The sequence below is a fragment of the Grampus griseus genome (genome assembly GCF_964374135.1).
Source record: "Grampus griseus genome assembly, chromosome: 1".
Lineage (NCBI taxonomy): Eukaryota > Metazoa > Chordata > Mammalia > Artiodactyla > Delphinidae > Grampus > Grampus griseus.
In genome coordinates, this window is record NC_139017.1 from 108864327 (window position 1) to 108887146 (window position 22820).

The following is a 22820-nucleotide window of genomic DNA, read 5'->3' on the forward strand; positions in this document are numbered from 1 at the left end:
CCATGTGAGAGCTTGTTAAGTTGGTGTTTTATAAAGTAAAAATAAAAGTAGGAATCAAAACATTTCACCTTATAATGTCTTTTATTTTCAAGGTCCTGGGATAGTAGCTGCTACAAATAAGCCTGATTTGGGAATTGCAGGACCATCTTCTCCAAGCCCTAGCCCTGTGAAAAAAGGCAGTTCAATTCATTGGTCTTTCCCGGATAAAATAAAATCTCCACGAACTGTGAGGAAACTTTCCATGAGAATGAAAAGGTTGCCAGAATTTAGCCGGAAACTAAGTGTTAAAGGAAACTTGAATTATGGAAACAGTCCGGATAATACTCCTTCCTTGTCTAAATGTAACTGGCAAGAAATTCATCATGCTGTTATTCTACCTTCTGGGAACACAACCACAGCTGCTAAGAGGAATGTTATAAGCCGGTACCATCTTGATACTAGTGTGTCTTCTCAGCACAGCTACCAGAAGAAAACCTCTGTGAGTTCTAAGTATTCCTGCAAAAGTGGTTACCTCAGTGATGGAGATTCTCCTGAACTTATAGCTAAATCTAGCAAACATGGATGTGAAAACAAATTTGCAAAAGGAAAAGAAATAATTCCAAATAGTTGTAGCAAGAATGAAATAGACATTGATGCTTTTAGACATTATAGCTTTTCTGATCAACCTAAATGTTCTCAGTACATATCTGGGCTCATGAGTGTGCATTTCTATGGTGCTGAGGATTTAAAACCACCTCGGATAGATTCAAAAGATGTCTTTTGTGCAATTCAGGTAGATTCAGTAAACAAAGCCAGAACAGCTTTGCTCACATGTCGGACAACGTTTTTAGACATGGATCACACTTTCAACATAGAAATTGAAAATGCACAGCATTTGAAATTAGTAGTATTCAGTTGGGAACCCACTCCAAGAAAAAATCGAGTGTGTTGTCATGGAACTGTTGTTCTTCCCACCTTATTCAGAGTGACAAAGACACATCAGTTGGCTGTCAAACTTGAACCTAGAGGTCTTATTTATGTGAAAGTGACTCTTTTGGAACAGTGGGAGAATTCACTTCATGGACTAGATATAAATCGAGAACCAGTAATATTTGGTGTTGATATTCGAAAAGTTGTAGAGAAAGAAAATATAGGCTTGATGGTACCACTCCTGATTCAGAAATGTATTATGGAAATTGAAAAGAGAGGCTGTCAGGTATTATTTTACTGTGTTTCTCTACTGCCCCCTTATCTGTCTATTTGAGTAATAATTAAATTTATTTATAGTAAGTCTTGGGGGAAGAAGTTCAAGGTAAGTTAAAAAAAATCCAATTTAGACTTTTTCTCATTCCGATTCTTTATTTTTATTCCATTGCTGTTTAGGATGTAATTTATGCCTTAACCTATGTTGTCAGTGATTGAAAGTGTGCTAGATGGTTCCATAATTTATGTTATGATGCAGAGCTGCATGGTCTTATACTTAGAGATGAAGATTGCTTTACAATGGCATTCCTAGGAAAAGCCAGAGCTGATAACATAGGCTAAGCCTAATTCATTTAAGGAATGTTTCTGAATGTTTTGACATTCTTTTGGTAGAGAGTTCGACAGTGAATATTATAACCCTGTTTCACTCCTAAAATTAACTCCCTGCCCTTATTCCCTGTTCTCCCTCAGTTCCACTCTTTGGAAAGCATAAGCTTATCCATGTCTTACCTTTGGGATAGCATGGAGGATAAGGAGAGGTCCTACTAATAAAAGCACATCTCATTCTCTTTTCCTTTTAAAGAAGGTAAAAGCAGTTCATTAGAACAAACAAAAAACGTGGTGTTATTTGTAACAAGATATGTACATGTTAACTAGTTAGTAGACCTTATCTTTATTTTCATTTATACATGTAGACTATGACAATGAGAAACAGTGTATGACTGAGGATATTAATGAGGTATAAGTAATTATTTATACTAATTTTTTGCAATACAAAATAAGCCTAAGCATCATTATGTTCTGAAGTATTTTGCTTTAGTGCTATCAGAATTTATAACATACATTAAAAAATATCGAGGATATATACCACAAAATCTGAAATATGATTTCTTTATAAGAATGTAGACGCAAACTTAAAATAATCTACCTTGAATTTAACATGGAAATGATAGAAATTGCATAAGTTAGTGGAGTTTTGTATAAAGGTACAAGAGACTTGGATTCTGGTTTCTCATCCATCATTGGCTGTGTGATGTTGGGCAAGTCACTTAATCTCTGTGGGTCTTTTTTGCTTATATTAAATAAAAATAGATGCAGTAGCTTCCTGAAGCTGAGAGGTACGACATTTGAATTTTTGAAACCTCTTTTCAGATATGTGATTCCATCAAGTCAAGTTTACGTTGTCTGGGTGGAAGTGAGGCCTTCAGTTTCCAATCCAACTTTTGGTCCAGTTACTTTTTTCTTAAGGTCCTCTGTTTCCTGTATTTTTTTTTTTTCCACACAGCATGTAGGGAGGCCAGAGATCAGGCAGACTTTAAAGCTAATTATTTAAACAGAAACTTTTACAATTGTATATTAAAATAAGTAACTCAAATAACGCTGTACTTTTACAGTCTATTTTCTGAAAATATTTTATAAAGAGCAAGTATATAAGACTGTAATAACTGATTTTAAATGCCAAGAAAATATTTTTAGCAATGCTTTTTATTTCTATACTTAAAGTTTAGAAAGTTTTATTTTAATAAAGAATTATTTCCTGTGAAATAAAAAGTAAAAAAAAATTTACAGTTGTATGTTTGGAGCTGCACTTTTTCAACACCTTTTCTTGTTTTGTCTCTTTTGTTTCTCCCTGTTGCACCCCAACACACGCACAGAAAGAGGCTGATTGTGCCTGCAGTTTTCAGAGCAGCATACTGCTTAAATTTTGTTTACCTCTCTAGTCAGTAATTATTCTTGTTTTTTTACAATGAACATCAGGTTTTGATAGTCAAACAAAAAATGGTTTGTGATATCTTCGAAATACTTTGAAGGCTACTACCACCTGTCTCCTGCTTCCAATAGGAAAAATTAGTACAGAAATCATCCTCATGGTCCATCCGGTTCAGATTCTGTCCTCAATAGAGGCATCAAGCATGTACTTCAAGTGTTTGATTCAAGAAGTCAGCCTCTGAAGGTAGGGATATATCCTAAAATATCCCTGCCTGACATATCTATATTAGCTCTTCCTTCTTTTATTCACCTTTAAAACTATATTTGTAATTGCAGCTTTTGGGATAACATGTTCCATTAATTTATTACTTGCTATTGAAGTATTGCTTTCTTTAATTTGTTCTAGGTTCATCTCTTTCTCAAGTTTAAGAGGATACATCCTTATGAAATTTTGTGACACTTACATACACTTACACACATCTGGTGTGCATACACCAGAAGGGCTGTACTCAAGTTAGTTTCTTCTCATGTGGTAGCATTTCCTTTGATCCTGTTTAATATTTTAGTTTCATTGTCTGGATCATCTACCGTTCTACTTTTCTTTCTTGTGATGATGTGAATGTAACATGAATGTGGATAAGAACCGGAAATTTGAATTTTCTTTCCAGTACCTTCCTCGATTTCCCATATCATGTTGATTCTTTTGAATGCAGCAGCACCTTGAATTACCTTCTCTTAGAAGTAGTTGTAGGTTCTTTACTATCTTTCAATTAATACTTAATGCTTGTCATCGCAAGTATTTTGGATAACATTTCCATGTATCCATTACTGACGCTTTCCTATATTGAGACCCACTTTCTGTAGTGTATTCTATCAGTTATTTAAAAACTCAGAAGAGGTTGTCATAAGTAAACTGGGAAATTTCATTTGCATTCTTCCTCTAGATCACTTTTAGCATTTTAAAGTGATTCCTAGTTCAAATCCTTGGGGATTGCACTGTGTGTTTTCACTTTATTTCTGTCTTGAAATAATTTCTTCATCTGTAACTTCTTTCAATTCAAGGTGATTAAACTTCCTAAATAGTCTTTGTTGTGGAAGTATAGGTGACAACCGCTTTCCTCAATTTTCTTGAAGGTTTATCCTTTTAAAAAACTCCAATTGCTTAATCAGGCATGTTTTCTCTTTAAGATACCATGTTGATTTCCTCTTAGTGAATTTATACTGAACTAACAGTGTTTAAAAAACAAATCTTTTTAATGTAGGTTGAGGGGAGAGTGAGTGGTGTCTTTGCATCTTATATACATTTTGAACTAGAAGTTTTATTTTACCTTTAATATATTATTTTAATTGAATTTCCTTCATTGCCTTATAATCAATTAATTTGATAAGTTAAAAAATCCTAGATTTATTTTTATTTCTTCCTCAGAAACTTTTTTTTTTTTAAAGATAACTTTACACAAATAGTATACTGGAACCTTATTTCAAAAATATACTTTTTTCGAGTTTTAAAGAGATTAAGTAACTTGCTCAGATTCACCAAGCAAGGAGTGATAGTGTGGGGCTTTATGAAATCCAAAACCCTAGTTTAACTGCTGTGCTGTATTACTTCAGTCTAGAGCAAAACATGTGAAAGGGCAACATCTTGGGGCATGGAGATATTGTTTGAGCATGTAAAACTAAAGGGTAAGGGGCTTCCCTGGTGGCGCAGTGGTTGAGAGTCCGCCTGCCGATGCAGGGGACACTGGTTCGTGCCCCGGTCCTGGAAGATCCCACATGCCGCGGAGCGGCTGGGCCCGTGAGCCATGGCCGCTGGGCCTGCGTGTCCGGAGCCTGTGCTCCACGGCAGGAGAGGCCACAACAGTGAGAGGCCCACGTACTGCAAAAAAAAAAAAAAAAACCTAAAGGGTAAGGATTGTATCTTTGCTTAAGATATGATAGGCAGCATTACAGAAGTCACAGTATATTGTTCAAATTTAAAGGAAAGAATATAATTTTTTATGAAACTATATAACTATAACTATAATCCTTATAGTCGATGGTGAGATTTCAAAAGCTATGTTTGAGATGTTTTTAATTAAATGCCATCAGAACATATTAGATTGCCAAGTTCATGTGATTTATACATACTGCACTATAATATCTTCCCTTTATCCAATTTACCATAACGTGGCCATAATTTTATTTCTAGGTAGTAGGCCTGTACCGATTATGTGGCTCGGCAGCAGTCAAGAAAGAACTTCGAGAGGCTTTTGAGAGGGATAGCAAAGCTGTTGGTCTGTGTGAAAGCCAATACCCAGATATAAATGTAATAACAGGTAATAAATAGATGTTATTTTTATGTACACATTGTGGAAAGACTACATCTGCACGAAAGAGAATTGAAATACTATTTTGTAGCCTCAATTTAATTTGGTTTTATTCTGCAGTCTTATTTTCCTTCTTTTACAAACACTGCTGTGTTATTTTCTGTGGGGAGATACCAAGATATGGTCCCTGTCCTCAAACAGCCAACAAGTGTTGGGAGGAAGAGACCTACATTAAATTAACTGTAGTAGCTAACAGAAGGAAAAGGACACCTTTTCTTCATAGAGAGATAAATAAAATGTCATCAGAGTTCAGTTTGACTGGAGCTGACATAATATAAGGGGCATTGACTATCTGGTTAGAGAATTTAGATTTATTTACTAGGCAGAGGGGATCCATCAACGATTTTTGAGCAGGGGAGTGAAATCTTTAGAGATAGTCTTCAGGAATATTTATCTGGCAAGTCTGTGTGATGGACTGAAATTAGAAGATACAAGAGGAAGGAAAACCAGTTAGGAAGCCTTGGCAATAGTCTCAGCAAGGAGGTAATGAGATTGCATGGCATCTGGCAGCAGCAGCAACAGCAGGAAGAAATAGAATTGAAAGTGTTTGAAGAAAGGGAGGGCCCAGACAATCCTGACTTTGACACCTGGTTGACTGGGTTCCATTAGCAGAAGTAAGAAAGCTGAGAGGAAAGCTACTGCTTTCGGTGGAGAAATGTAGAAAAAGATTATGAATTGGGTTTCTTTTTCAAACTTACATATTGAATTTGATGTACTAGTAGGAGATCTCAGTGGATATATCAAGGCTATATCTCCTACAGCTAAGGAGAGGATGTAAGTAGAATGTGAGGGATCTGCTGTTTACCCAGGTGATGAATGCAATCCAATGTATAGCATTGTAAATACACTTCTAATACCCCGACTGGTGGGGGTAGAAAACGGCAATTTGATGGTCATTGGCACTAGTTGTAATTAACGCCTTGCAGTTGTCTATAGAGTTTGAAAAGACAAGAACTTTGAGGATCTCCAAACTTTGGAGGCAGGCAAAGAAAGAAGAAACAGCTAAAGAGATTGAGAGGAAAGGGGAGTCAGAAAGTATGGGAAACAAGAGACTACAGAGTGTTAAGGAAAGGTGTGATGCACTGTCATTCTGAGAGATCATATAAAATGAGAACAGAAAAAAGGCCTTTGAATTTGGCCATTAGGACATTTTTCATAACTAATCGTTATTCGAGGTCTATTGGCTTATAATTCCATGTTTGTTTTTTGTTGTCGTTTTACTTTTTATTAGCAAAGTTTTCAAGCATATACACAAGTAGAGAGAATACTATGATAAACCTTCTTTATCCATCACCTGGCTTCCATAATCAACACATGACCAAACCTGTCTCATTTATACCCCTCATTTGATTCTCCCCAAACTTGGATTATTTTGAACCATATCTCAGCTATCACATCCTTTCACCTACAGATGCTTTGGTATGTATTTCTAGATCATCTATGTATTTTGATAGTCTTTCTCTTCTCTCTACTGTCAACTACCGTTTTTTTTTTTTTCTTGCTGTAATAGTGTTTGTTTTCCTCTTCTAATTTGCTTTCTTATTTTACACACAATTAATTATCTAGGTGAGAATTTGAGGAAGGTTCAACTTGCACATATTCAAGAGATTTTTATTAGTTGAAATCCTTAAAGCTAACTGTTAGGATTGAGGCTTTCCAAATAACTGAGCTTCCCAATCTCTGAACTCTGAATGACTGTGTTTCATAGAATATTTAATATTATATTCTTGGATAACTAAAACTTTGATCCCAAGCATTTTAATTCTGAGAGGGAGCAAACCAAAGCACTTTTTCTTTCTCTTAAGTTTTAGCAAACCAGAAATAATGGTTACTTTTATTTTATAAAGGAAGAAGGCATATTATTTCTACTAAAAAATGGGTCATTTCTACAAAAAAGTAGACTTTTTCCCTTAATAATGTGTAACTAACAAAATCAGCAAAGGACTCATTTTATGAATTTATTAAAGAAAAATTTTATAAATAGCAATCCTCAGAAAATTACACTCTATAACTAAATAAAAGGAGATTTTGTCTTGGTTGAAGACTTTCTTGGAGATAAAAATTATGTCAAATGTGTATAATTTAAAAAGATGAAGTGATGTGGTTTGAATTGATCATTTGTTATAAGAGAAGGTCCTTAGTTGGAAATTTGCAGCATATGCAGAAGGTATGACAGTAGGTCAATGAAACATTTATAGAAGCATTCTTTTCTAAAATTGAGAGTTTACATAATTTATGAATTGGGTATTTCTTGGCTTTATTCTTTGTATATTCCATTTCTGTAAACCTGTTTTTCAGAAGAACCTAGAGCTGTTTTCATTCTTGATAAAAAGCCAATGGGATGACTTAAGGTTTGCCTGAGAAATATAATTGGAATTGCAATAAAATATACACAAGGGCTCATCGTGGCTCAAAGTAAAGGGTATTGTTGATTTGGGGAACTGGCCAGTAATAGTGTTGCCTCATGTGTTTGTTCCACGTGAACTCACATTTCAAGTAAACTTTAAAATATAATTAACTGTTAAGTAGGTCTAAAAGAAGAGATGTTAATGGAGTGAATGATAGAGTTTACTCACAGTGTAATGCATTCTTAGTAGTTGGTTTGTCTGGAATACAGAATGAAGTGCTCCGGACAAACCAGATTTTTTTCAGTCAGGTGCAGAATTTAAGGTATAAAATCTATTCATAGTACAAGAGAAGAAATTGGAAAAGTCAACATTATTTATTTAGTGATTATTAGAGTTTTAGGCAGAGAGAACAGGGTGAATTTTGTGATTGAGAATTAATAAAATATAGGTACTTCAAACCAGCCTCTGAGAAGAAGTAGTTTTAGAGATTAGAATGACTTGTTTTGAGTGTGGTGATACGTATATCCCACCATGGGGATGAGTAGAATTTCTCTGTGTAGTTGGTCCTGTGCCTGAATGAGGGTGAGAGGCATATGGTTTCATAGTATCTAACTATTACAGGGCAGCTTAAGAGATGTAACTAGAACCAGCTCTTTATTTATCAATAATTGCCTGCTTCAAGTACATGATAAAAGATTTACTGTGTTGCATTAAATAAACTTCATCATAAATTCTCCCCAAGTCTTTTTTAAGTAGCTCCTGTAACATTAAAGATTGTCACCACAAATTTATTATCTTACGGTTTTTATGTCCCAAAGTGTTTGAAAGATGTTAAGAAGGCAATATGGCTTTAAGATGCTCCTGCCTATCACTAAGTTTTTGGGATAAGGCCATATAGCTAATTTCTAGACAGATGAGTAGTCATATCATACATGTTACAACACACTATGAATACCTTCTCGCTGTTTCATTTTATGAAATCTTTTGATTATTTTTCCTGTGACGTTTGTCTGCTTATAGAAAAGCAACTATAATTTTTACTTCATTGAACATAATGTTCATTGAGCATACTTTAAGTGCTTAATATTTGTTATAATAATTCTCTCTTATTTGCCCTCAAATTAGTGAAGCAAGTAATCTTGAACTTGGGTTAATTTAAAATTCCATTTATATTAATAGTTGTTTAGTATATTAATCATATAAAGGATAATGATATTTGAAATACATGTTTCACTAAGGTATAAAGTTATCTTTTCTGGAGATCTTTTAGGTTTTGATTTAATATAATTGCATTACAGGGCAAGTCTCAAGCTACCAGGGCATATTGAGTTTTATAAGAACTAACAAGTCTTGCTTTGTCAAGGAACAACTATGGAACCTTTAAAAAAGATTATGCCCTAAAGGGTTAGTAGTGTCTTTATTTGGCAGCTACAGAAAATTGCATTTTCACTTTCTAATTGTAACTCAATGCTTTTTACGCTGAATGTTGCAATTCATTGTAGGAAACTAATGATAGTAGTAAAGATCACATGATATAAGTTAAGGAATGTGAATAAACAATTGTTGCATGCGTACTGTGTACAAAATGCTTTATCATTATCATCACTGTATGTCTAACATGTATTGATTATTATTATATGCCAAGCACTTTATATATGTGTATCTCTTTGTATATATCGAAGAAAAAGTTTGGGGCTTCCCTGGTGGCGCAGTGGTTGAGAATCCATCTGCCAATGCGGGGGACGTGGGTTCGAGCTCTGGTCCAGGAAGATCCCACATGCCGCAGAGCAGCTGGGCCTGTGCGCTGCAACTGCTGAGCCTGCGCTCTGGGGCCCGCGAGCCACAGCTGTTGAGCCCACGTGCCTAGAGCCCGTGCTCTGCAACAAGAGAAGCCACCGCAGTGAGAAGCCCGCGCACTGCAACGAGGAGTAGCCCCCGCTCGCCGCAACTAGAGAAAGCCTGTGCACAGCGATGAAGACCCAACGCAGCCAAAAATAAATACAATAAAATAAATAAATTAAAAAAGAAAAAGTTTGGTCAATATCCTCTTGGCTCCTTAGTGCTATTTCCAGGTTGTTACCTTTTTACTATTGAGTAGGAACTTATGCTCAATGAAGGAATAAGGCTTTTTGGAGGCTCATGGCACACTCTTGCACCACCTCTGCCTTTCGTATTTAACATCACCTACAGAACTCTTGGGCATTCCCATTTATTCAGTGAAGACTTTGATACCTCACCTATGGTTAGATTTCCAACTGGAGTCTTGCCATCATCCTGAATGATTTTAACATACAAATGACCAATCCAGAACACTCTTCTTATCTAACCTAACTCTTATTGGGTATCAACTGATACCTTAAACTCTTTCTTGAAACATTCTTTCCTTGACTTCCTTGCAGCATATTTGCCTGTCTCACCCCCACCCCCATCCTGCCTCTTCTTACCACTCATACTCCTTTAGCCATTCTTCCTACTGATGTTCTTCATGGCCTTCTCTTATCACTAGGCCTTCTCATATCATTCTGTATGCTGCCCTGATAATCTTAGTCATTCCCAAGTTTCCAGTTGTCATCTTTAAGTTGATCATTCTCAGATCTGTGTCTCCAGCCATCTCTTCCCTGAGCCTCAGATTTTTATATCCAGTAGGCTTGAATGTCCCATAGATACCTTAAGCTTAATACGTTCAAAATGAAACTCCTTCCTGTACCCTAAAACATGGTTTTCCTCCTTTTTCTCCTATTTCAAGTAATAGCACTGTTATTCACCTAGACGCTGAAGCCCCAGACCTAGGAAATATCCTTACACCTCCTTTTCCCTCAAAATGACAAATGTATTTTTGACCCAGTGGTCCTGTTTTGGGAATTCGTCCTACCAACATACCTGCATACATACAAAGTAATGATGTGCAGGTTATTCATTGTAGCATGTTTTGAAATAACAAAAGATTAGAAAGAACCTAAGCAGCTGTCTATTGTAACTGACTAGATCAAATTATGGGACATCCATACATTGGAATACTGTGATGTGGCTGTAAAAATGTTTGAAGAAAATCTGTGTACTGAAAATATGGCAAGGATGTGATGTTAAATGAAAAAGCAAGAAACAGAACAGGACATATATGCTATCTTTTATGTAATAAAGGGGAACAAATAGTAATATTTATATTTGCATAAGCAAATACTGGAAGGATGCATAAGAAACTAATGAACCATGGTCTATCAAATTTAAAAGATTTATTAGATGGGAAACTTCCTTTATGATCATGTTTAAATTCAAATTAAGCTCTCAAACTAAGTTCTCGGCTAAGCTGAGAGCATTTTCTAAATCAATATTGTCTCTATTAAGGTTTTTGGTGTCAGAAATGTCTTCTATATTTCCTTGTGATCACATTCTAGCCTTTAGCTAGTATCTTACCTACCTTCCTTATATGTAGCAACCATTAATTACTCTTTCCTGTTTCCTCTACTATAGGTATATCATCTCTTAGTTCATAACTACTTGTGGTGTGTTTGAAATTGACTTAACCTCATTCTTACTATAGTGACAAGTCTGATGTTTTCTGTTCTTGGCTTTTGGTTTCATTTGTTTGGTTTTAGGAATGATTTTTTCCTTCCATAGTATAGCATTAGAGATTATCCAGACTATCCAGTATGTATGTTTAAGCCATATCTTCTGTATTAAAGAGGAAATATATTTATATAGCTCACTTATTTGCAAGGGCTTATGAAAAGCCTAGAAATTAAAAATTCACATAATTGAAATAATTTAAAATTAATATTAGTATGCCTTATTTTCTTTTACATGCACTTAGAGGAGCTTTTTATAAGGGATTTACTTTATGAACAAACCTAATATGTATGATAATTGGCTATTATGTGTGTACATTATTAGCATGGTTTCAAAACAAGTCAATTAGTGAAGCAATTTCTAAGGATACAAATTGCTCTTGTTTTGTTATAATACTTCTTTTTACATTGTTGCTTTTATTGTTTTCAGAGTGTTAAAAGTTCGCTGTAACAATTCTTTGAAAAAAAATTCACCACAGTTTTTTATTTCCCTCTAAAGACTAATTGCCATCTGTCTCTGGTTTGTTTTCTGAAGGTGTTCTTAAGGATTATTTAAGAGAACTTCCTTCTCCTCTGATAACAAAGCAGCTTTATGAGGCTGTATTAGATGCAATGGCAAAACATCCTTTGAAAATGTCATCAAATGGTTGTGAGAATGATCCAAGTGATTCTAAGTACACTGTTGACCTGCTGGATTGTCTGCCTGACGTCGAGAAGGTAAGCACAGTTGATATGCATTGAAGGTAAGCACAGTTGATATGCATTGAAGGTAAGCACAATTGGTATGCATTGAAGGTAAGCACAATTGGTATGCATTGAAGGTAAGCACAATTGGTATGCATTGAAGGTAAGCACAATTGGTATGCATTCTTTCTGGAAGCCAGCTAATGAATTGTATACTTAGCTCCAGAGCTACAAATAATTTTTTAGATATTTGACATTCGTAGCACTCATGAGTTTTAGCTCTGCCTTTGCCAAAGGCTACTTAAACAGCATAAATCTAGAAACTGCTTCTTAAACAGAATAAATCTAGAAAATAATTTTATCTTTTCTGTATATGATTTTAGCCTAGGCATGAATACTCCCTATAAGTTTTAAAAGAGTATCGTTATTATTAAAATGATATATGTTTATTATAGAAAATTTAGGAAGACATAGAAAAGAAGAATGGAAATTATAATTATCAATATCTAAAGGCAACGATACTTAACATTTTGGTGTAGTTCCTTTTAGTATTTAAAAAATATGGTACCTGATTGGTGTACATGGCTTAGCCTCAAGACTTAAACAACCCTCACCACCACCATTTCCTTCCTCCTTGTCTCTTTCCATTTGCCCCCTCCCCACAATCTGAATCTTGGGACCAGTATCTTCAGGTATGCCTGCAGGAGAGATAAGATGACTGAGTCTGCAGAACTAGTTTTAGCCTAACTTTAGCTCTTGTTCCTTAGAACAAAAGGGAAAATAAGGGAAAGAAATGTGGCCAGGCTTATCCAGATGAGGCTGGCTTTGCCTATATTTCTTTCTTTTTAAAAATTATTTATTTATTTATTTGGCTGTGTGGGGTCTTCGTTGCGGCATGTGGGATCTAGTCCCTTGCAGGGATCGAACCCGTGACCCTTGCATGGGGAGCACGGAGTCTCAGCCACTGGACCACCGGGGAAGTCCCTATATTTCTTATCATATGAGAACAGAAAGTCCAAGAGTGAGTGGGTAGAAATGTTTTAAGCCCAATACCTTAATTCACTAGTTGATTGTAGTCATCTGAATGGCCTGTACTCTGTCTGGTTAGATTAGCAATTACTGCTCCTTTGAGTGGGGAAGGGGAGCAGCTACAAAGGTAGACAGAAGCAGAAGGGTGGGGTGTGGGGTAGAAATATCCCTTCACCAATATAAGGTAAAGTTATACGTGTCATTTTACTTATAAGTGAAGATTTGAGTGTCAGGGAATGTAAATCACTTGCCCAAGAGTATATAGCTTTTTTGAGTGTTGTAGTCTGTCATATGAATCTAGGTCTTTCTGGCCTTAAAGTTCATGCTGTTAATATTCTTTCTAAAAAGGCTGCATAATATTCCATTGAGTAGATCTGACAATTTATCACCATTCTGTTTTGTGTAATATTTAGGGTTTGAACCTATTTGTATATATTTGTCCACAGATTTCTTTTCAGTTAGAATTACTTATTTGGAATAGAATTTCAGAGTGGAATTGCTGATTTAAATAATGTGAACATTTTGAGGCTCTTAATACATTTTTCATATTACTTTTCAAAAGGGACACAACAAGTACATTTTTTGGCTGATCTTATTTCGTAGACAAAAAAAAAAGATTTCTTATTTTAGGTTGTGTTTCTTGGCTTGCTATTGAGATTGAACCTAATGTATTTAACCAGTTGTGTGTGTTTGTGTGTGTTAACTGTGTTAATCAATGTGTGACTGGTTTTGATTTCAAAATATCAGTCTAGTCTACTCTAGATCCATTTTGATTTCAAAATATCAATCTAGTCTACCCTAGATCCAATTTTCCCCTCATTCCTTCCCTTCACAACCAAACATTGAGCAAACGTTTATTCTGGCGGTTATCACTTCTTCACCACTCATTTACTATTGTCATCTGGCTTCCTGCTCCACCTCTGTGGACCTGTTCTTGCTAAGGTTACTAATTACCTTCTAATCATCAAATCCAGTTGTCACTTTGACTCCAGAAATGTCATTTTGATTTTTTTTCTTTCTTTAATAATTTTTAAAAATTACAAATTATAGTTGGCATTTATTTCTTCAACACTATTATGAAGAAGAAATTACACACTTTATTTGTTAAATGATTGATCATATGCTAGTATATCAAAAAACATCATTCCTTTCCATAACTGCTTAAACCTAAATAACCATGCTAACTTCTTGAACAAACTCCCCTTACTAGTTTTTTCAAGGATTTAAAAAAATATTTTTCAATCAATTTTTTTTTCATTTCTAATTATGCTATTCTTCCCTTTTCCATGGTTTGTCTACTTAAAATATTTATTAGCTAAGAAGCGCATTGACCTTTTTCCTAACTGGATCACAATAGAACCTAGCCATGGTTGGCTCCCTAGATTTTAGGATGTTGGTCCCTACTTATGACTACAGGATTTATCTGAACTTAAAAATAAACATTCTCACCCTAATCCCCTTTCCATTGTAGCCTTTGCTGTTATCTTTTTAGAGGAGGGAAGAGAGGAAAAAGTTGATGGTATACTTTCCCAGGGACTCCAGCTGAAATTTGGAATGCATTCATGAGCACTTTATAGAATGCATATTTTAACCATTTAATGAATCAGATTATGTCATTGAAACCTAAGGGCCCTGTGTAACATTTCTATAAGAAAATATATTTCAAGTTCCAAACATCCAACTTACAATCAAATCTTTGAAACAACCTTTTAAAAAGTGATAGTATGCCCATCTATATTTTCTGCTATAAATTGTGTCCTTGAATTTGCCCCGTGTGACTGTGTTAAGTGAAATTTAATTTAATTCAATTTAGGCAACCCTAATGATGTTGTTGGATCATTTGAAATTGGTGGCTTCTTATCGTGACGTGAATAAGATGACTTGCCAGAATTTGGCTGTGTGCTTTGGACCCGTATTATTAAGTCAGAGGCAAGAGACTTCCAGCCATAACAACAGAGTCTTTACTGATTCAGAAGAACTTGCAAGTGCTTTGGATTTTAAAAAACATATTGAAGTTCTTCATTACTTACTTCAACTCTGGCCAGGTAAATGATTCTATGGAAATATTTTTCTCTTTCAATGATAGGGTGTTTGAATTAGCTGATCATTAAATATGCCCATGTATGATTGAAGAAAATCTTTTCTAGATTTTGCTTTTTAAAATAGTTATGAATTGATACCTGCCCTTTAGATTTCTCCATTTAAATTTTCTGCTTTTGCTGATACTATTGTAGACATAGAGATAGATCAATGTATACATTCTGGATTTGGTCAGCTCTGGATTTGAATCCTGGTTGTGTCACTTATTAGCAGTCTGACCTTGGACAAGTTCTTTAACATCATAGAGCCTCAGTATCATCTTTTGTCATGTGGATTAGTAATATGTTTATAGAATTTATAGGAGGATTAAATAAAGAATTATGTGTGTAAGGTGCTCAGCACAGCTCTTAGCACATAATAGGTACTCAGTAAAATATTAATTTCTTTACCCTTCTCGTTTTTATTTCAACTGATATAAAGCAGAATTCATTTTTCTCCTTAAATCAGTTCTTCCTCCTGATGTCTATACTGTATTCATGGTCATTCTTCAAGTTATCCAGCCTTGAGCTGACAATTACCTGCAATCTTTCCATCTTTCTTATCCATCCCCATTCTACTCGATAACGAAAGGCTGACAGTTATTTTTCTAATACATCTCTTATGTAGTTTCAGAGCTAAAAGGAATATGTATTTAGTTAGATGTTTTATAAAGGATCCTGTATTTAGGTTCCAAAAATTTCTTACATGGTAGTAGCCCCTGCTTCCCTCCCCTACCCTGCATAGTACCAAGTGTGAAAGTACTTAGATGCTTAGTGTAGTGCACAGTGGTAGAAGTGCTTGGGCCCTGTAGTCAGGCTTAGATTCAGATCCGACTGTGGCACTCACCAACAGTGTGGACTCAGGCAAACACTAGTTTTCCTAGGCCTCAGTTTGCTTCTCTATAAATAGTGCCTACCTCAGGGTTTTCGTGAAGATTGAGATAAAGCATCTAAGGAAATGAGCAGAGAGTTTAGCATAAAGTTAGCCCTCAGTAAATGTGCTTTGTTACTCTTTTATTAATGTATATGAGAAGAATATACCAAAGTACAAAGGATTGCTTGATTTAGTCTTTTAAAAAATCTAATTAATTTAAAAAAATGAATTAAAAATTAAGCTAATAAAAATTTTCAACTTTTAAATTTGTAGAGTTAACATTTTTGCTTTCTTTTAAACACAGGCTTAAAAAATCATTTCTAATTTATATTTTACCTGAGTTAGTATGTGTTACTTATTATTTAAAAGTCCTGAATGAAGATGCTCTGGTTAATTGGTCTGATTTCTGCACTTGGTGCCCAACATAAGAAATCACTCAGGTTCAAGTTTTAAATGTGTGTTTCTTAGCTTTTCCTAGACCTGCTTTAATTTTAATAAACATGAGGAATTGGGAAAGGAGCCATCTTATTCTAATCACAAATGAAAATTTGTTTGCCTGGAGATACTAAGTTTACTATCAGTACCTGAGTTCTTTATCATTAATTCTGTACCAGTGGTTAGTATCATTTCATTGTTTTGTAATAGTCATCTTAGTCTTGGGTTTAGGAGCAAAAACTTAACTTTTATGTTATAGAAAAAAGGCAGGTTCAGATTTGAGATTCACTGTACAGTATTTAAATGACAACCTTAAGCAACTGTCTCCTAATGTACAGTTCCTTATTCCAAAGGTTTGTGTGATTGGATTTAAAAATAACTGCCCCATCGTCTATAACCTGTTACTTTTCTTTAGTTATAATACCTCAAACAAAGGACAGAACAGGGCAGAAAGATAAGAGGAAACAGCAGTTAGTTTTGCCCTCTAACATCACTTGCTTTTGGATTCAAGAGGCAGAAATCAAGTAGATATAGTGCACTTACTGAGCCTGAGAAAATTGATGGTGACGTAGAGACTGGGCCACACCATATTAACTTGGTGAATGCTCATCTCTATGCATTCAGTGGAAGGTTTTAGCTCCCTTGCTATCTGTATCCTACTTATTTTTCTTTTTGGAACTTCCCCTACTCCAGAGGTAAAAAGAATTGGTTCCACCCTTTCCTGCCCACCTGCCTTTTTACTTCCTTAACTTTTTATTTTGTTTTGTGTTATTTTTAAATTTTGGGCAAGAATATAATTTGCTTTGAGCTTTCAACTTGAAAAATCTGTCTTCATTCAAAGTGATCAGTTAGAACCCTGGCATACTGGTACTGGAAGGTAAAAGTCAGCCTGCCAATTGCTTTTCAGATTGTCTTCTGCCAAAGCCCTAAGTTCTCTAGAAGCAGCCTTGAGGCCAGATTGGCAACAGGTGAGGGAGCAAAATGGAAACATATTTCCCTTTTGACCAAAACAGTCTTCTTTTCATCTTTCTTATGTACTGGGTTTTTACAAAGTAGTTGCTTTTTAAAAATAGGGTTGCTGTTTTAAGAGTATTGGAAATTAATGATAGGCTACCCTTTCACTTTATAGATGGGGAAATAGCTTTAGAGAGTGTGTAACTCTTAGACCAGCTGTTTGGTGTATCACATATTTTATGATGAATAGATTCGGGGTAGGGCTTTCTTTTTATTTTTCTTTTGGAAAAGCTATCAATTTTCCCTAATTCTTTTTGTGTCATTTTTCTCACTAGACTAAGCTTCATGAGGTCAGGGACTATATTTTGCTTACCCTTATATTTCCAGGTCCTAACAGAATACTTGGCACTAACTAGACACCCAATATATTGTGTTAAATAAGGTAATTATACTATAGATAAAAAGCTAATAAAGTGGTGACTAAAAATATAAATCTACTGGAAGAAAACAAGATAAGAAAATAAAGTTTCTTAGTAATTATCATTATGTTTGGAAAAATTTTCAGCAAATTATAGACTGCATGTTCATTTTATCCTGTTGAAGGTAAGTAGTCCACAGTGCTAGGAAAACCAGAACTTTTCTTTTGGGGTTAAATTTAGCCATTTTATCTACATATTTAATAGGAAACCATTTCACCATCAGTATTTTAAAAAGCTAGTAAAGTTGATTTTGTAGAAATTGAAGTTTTAGTCTAAAAGGTGTAAAATATTATAATTGTTTCTTAAATATTTTCCAAGAAAATATACAAAAATAATGTTTGGATAGGAACTTGGTTAAACAACTTTAAGCACCTGACAGTAAAATGAATGTGGGTTTTGCAGGTGAATGTCGGAAAATGCAGACAAAATAAGACAAGCTTAACACAGAATCAAAAATGTTTTACTTTGGTTGGATCACAAACCAGTCGACCTCAAGGTTAGCAGAGTACTGTAATGGGTTGGCAAAAACAATAGGCATGACACTTAAGCACTAAGAAGAACAGGAAAAGCACAGAAAATGAAGGGAGGAAAGCAAGGAGATTTAGAGGAGATAAGCAGTTTCAACAGAAGAAGGAATATGAATAATTAAACAGTGGAAAAATTCAGATATCAATTCTGCAATTACATCAGTTAATGGCATAGGACATTCTATATTAATATTGTTATTAAATATCAAGGTAAAGTAACTATCAGACCTTTATTTTCTAGAAAATTTTAGATCAAGAGGTTTTAGCTGTCATAATGATCTGTAATAACCATCATAAAAATGAAGATAAACAAAAATGTTAAAGACATACCTATACAAAGTTATCAAGTATTTTAATAAAATAAGTTAAAAAAATTATGCAATCTCTGAAAATGTTATAAAATCACTGTATGTCTGGAAAACTAGAACCATATACATGTTTGTATTATTCTTCAATTATTTTACACAGTAGGAAACAAGTATTTATTAGATGTTGGAGAGTGTAAAGTTGGTGCGTTATCACTGATTATATGTTCCCTTTACCTTAGTGAAGGGAAGTATTAATGGAGAATAAACAAGCAGACAGGGAAAGGTATTATGGACAGTTTTTAATAGCCGTGCCTCAACATTTAAATTAAGTCCATTTGACAAGTGTTTTGTTCAATACACACAAAAGAATAAGCTGTAAAGCCTTGGTTTGTTGTGAAATAATGTGTCTCCATGGTAATATATTTGGCCAGTGCAATGCATACTAATAGGGGAAATAGTCTTAATATGAGGAATGTTATTTGAGATTGTTAGATTCCTAACCAGAATGGGAAAATAAAATATCTGTACTATTTTCAGGCAATAAATGAAGACTCTTAGTAGCTAATGCTGTATAATCAAGCTCAGGTAACAAGTGGACAAGTCTAGATTTCGTTCATTTTATCAAAGTGAAATTTGGGCTGCTTAAAGTAAATTATGACACTGCTGCTAATAGAATTGCAAAAAAACACAAAGGTTAGAACTTTTAGAGTGAGCACTTTAGATGCCTTGGCCTCATTTAGATGTTTGCAGATGAAGGAACTTTTGTTTCGTTTGTACTCCAACATGCCTTGCCTGCTTTTTGCTGTAGCTTTTTATTTAGAAGAAGCTACCAGCTTAGCTACTGTTTGAATTACATCTAGATAATAATTAACTTGCACAGAAAGTTAATCAACATTGGAAATTTATTTTGGGATGTTGTGATATAGCATGAATTGGCACCACTGAACATTCTACTGGCTTCTGTCCCTAATCTTGATTATGTCTGATGATAGAAAAAATAATTATGGAATGCTTTGTTTTGGTAGTGTGCATGTGTTTGTTTTAATGCATGTTTATAGTTGATTATTAAATGGCTTATATTTAGCTCTGTGTTTTTAAATTGGATTCATTTGGATTACTGTCGCTAAAGCAAATTTATTGTTTGTTTCTAGTGCAACGTTTAACTATCAAAGAATCAGCAAACAATTTGTTCCCAGAGCAGAAGTCTTCTCTAAATTATTTGAGGCGGAAGAAAGAACGACCTTACCTGTTAAATTTGAGTGGTACTGATTCATCAAGGGTACTTAGGCCAAGGCAAACCAGATTAGACAGTCCACTAAGTAATCGTTATGCAGGAGACTGGAGCAGCTGTGGAGATAACTACTTTTTAAATATGAAAGAAAATTTAAATGATGTGGATTATGACGATGTGCCTTCAGAAGACAGAGAAAATGGAGAAAACTGTAGCAAAATGTATGAACCAGATATCATGATTGAACAGCCAACTCCCACATCCAAAGAGTGCACATTTCAGACATATTTGACAATGCAGGCTATTGAGTCTAGGGACCGAAAAGTCAATCTCAAAGACCTACAAGAAAGTATCGATACTTTGATTGGAAATCTGGAGCGTGAACTCAAGAAAAACAAGCTTAATATGAGTGTTTGAGGTTGAGATTTTTTTTTTTAATAATGTCTTAAGTTTCACATCAATCTTTGTCACTTTCTTCTATCCCTCACAGTGATATTTTAAGTTTTTTACTCTTGAAAGCTTCAGTTACTTTCTAACAGGTTCATGTGATTCAATTAAAAACACCATTCATTAACATAATTTTTACTTATTTCATTAGAAAATTTTTCTTGAGGTAAAAAGATAACCTGGACTTCTTGTGGATATTTGTTTAAATCTTGCCAATTCTATGGATATAACTTTAAAATGCACTTCTAAGATTCACATAAGTTATTAGCCCCTCAAGATTTTTGTACTTTATAGGAACTGCTTTTCTGAAACAGATGTTCCTTCTAGAAGAATGCTGTGGCTGCTTAGTCTGATTTGCAGTATGAGTCCATGCACACTGCAACATCATTCAATCACATTTCATTTGCAATGCAAATGCTGCTATAAGAAAACCTTTTATAAATAAAAGTAAAATTATACAAATATTAATGTATTCTGTATTAACATTCAGTAATTATTTAAATATAAAATTAAATATTTTTATAATCCCAAAAATATGTATATATTTATAAGTGCATATATATATAGGTATTAGAATGAGGGGAGGGATTGGCTGCAGAATCACATGTATCTTTAAAATATATGTCATGAGGCCAAAATCATTAGCTTAAAAATGTCCTTTTCAGGGAAATAACATTTAAGTTAAAGGAGGAGTTGCATAGAAACACTTGAACCAAAACACTAGAAACATCTAGAAAAAATAGACTTTCCTTTTTTGATTCACAGAAAGTCACAATATCCCCAGTGAGAAGTCATCCTTTAAATTGAAATCTTCTAATTTTTTAAGGGATTAAGTTTCGAGATTTCTGCACTGGTGACTTAAATTTAAAATTCTTCACCTAATCTATGTGTTTTTATCTTCTGCTTTTTAAAACAAAGTAATTATACTTAGAACATATTTATTTGTAATACATATATAACTTTGACTTTATAATTACCTTCATTTGTTTCTAAAGAAATCTTGCCAGCATACTACATGTTATTGATTTTTAAAAATTAACTTATTTTGGCTAATTATATCTTCAAGATAGTCATTATAGCAATCACAACAGTGTTTGAAAATGTAAATTTAGAAGTTTTTTTATTAAATCAGAATGTATTTTTTTAAACTTTTATACCTACAGAATGTGTAATTTAAAATTATTAATAAAATTTGAGTTATCAACTTAAAGATGTAGCAGCCATTAAAAAAACTGACTCCTTGATGTTTTTCTAAATGTTAAAGTATTTAACTATTTCTATGCAATATACATTGATAAGTGGAACACCTTGTTATTTAATTTGAAAATTTACTTGTTAAAAAACCAGATAAATAACTATTTTTATATGAAATTTTCATTTTTAAAGCTTTGCATAACAATTCAGAAGAATCCCAAAAGAATATGTGACAGATATATATATATTGAGTAAACAGTCAATAGAAATGTACCTAAATATTTTGTAAGAAGACTGTGTCAGTCTTCTTCTTTTTGTTTGCTATATCATGTATATTGTATGAATTACTCAGTTGTTCCAGAAATGTAAAAGCTTTATTAAAATATATAACCTTGGTGTCATGCTATTAATTATTATAATGATTTTTAAGGGTCACTTATTTTGAAGTCATTCTTTTAAAGCTAACATGTTAAAGTATTGGACCATCATATATTATCCATAAATATATGTAATAATTTTTTTTTGTCCAAAATTGAGTTTTCCAGAATCTGCAGTACTTTAAGGGCCACACTTATTTTGTTACGTTATTTTGAATGGGAATAGTTTTAAAGTTGATCTCTGCCATCTTAAGTAGAAAATACTAAACATTGTTGTTTAAATCACTGTCATAATAAACCTCTTATTTTTTTTATTTTTTAAATTAATTAATTTATTTATTTTTGGCCGTGTTGGGTCTTCATTGTTGTGTGCGGGCTTCTCATTGTGGCTTCTCTTGTTGCAGAGCACGGGCTCTAGGCACGTGGGCTTCAGTAGTTGTGGCACGTGGGCTCAGTGGCTGTGGCTTGTGGGCTCTAGAGCTCAGGCTCAGTAGTTGTGGCGCACGGGCTTAGTTTCTCCGCAGCATGTGGGATCTTCCCGGGCCAGGGCTGGAACCTGTGTCCCCTGCATTGGCAGGCGGATTCTTAACCACTGCGCCACCAGGGAAGCCCAATAAACCTCTTTTATTGACTCTGCTGTATTCAGAAGTGCTCAATAGGTATATGCCTTTATTTAATATGGCCTTTTACTTCAAATCTATTTTGAGCTTCTATACCTCCTTTTTGTAATCTCGTGGGATCTTCCTGTACTGTTAGACAGTCAACTCTCATTCCCGCCTAAGCCTGCCAGCCCTAATGGTTTTTAGGATTAAAAACAATTTAAGTTTTAGTGCATGTACCTGAACAAAAATTTTAAACAATTCAGGTAGATGGAAAATAAAAACTAAAAGTGTTCCTCTCTGACATCCACATCAATCCCACTTCTCAGAGGAAACAATCACTTTTTATTCTTTAGGTAGCTTCCTCTGTTACTCTAGGTTTACTGCTGCTGTTTCTTGATTTGTCATTTAAGCGATATCTGTTAGTTGTCC

The 22820-nt window shown here is 34.3% G+C and overlaps 1 protein-coding gene across 1 annotated transcript in view; it reads left to right on the forward strand.

The window, feature by feature from the left end:
- Window positions 1–20397, forward strand: part of SYDE2 (synapse defective Rho GTPase homolog 2) — a 36700-nt gene extending 16303 nt beyond the window's left edge. The window contains exons 3-7 of the mRNA XM_082669847.1: window positions 93–1195; window positions 5081–5207; window positions 11708–11889; window positions 14699–14930; window positions 19692–20397. Coding sequence (XP_082525973.1) covers window positions 93–1195; window positions 5081–5207; window positions 11708–11889; window positions 14699–14930; window positions 19692–20188 — 2141 coding nt within the window. The 3' untranslated portion in view covers window positions 20189–20397. The remainder of the gene's footprint in view (window positions 1–92; window positions 1196–5080; window positions 5208–11707; window positions 11890–14698; window positions 14931–19691) is intronic.
- The last annotated feature ends 2423 nt before the right edge of the window (window positions 20398–22820 follow it).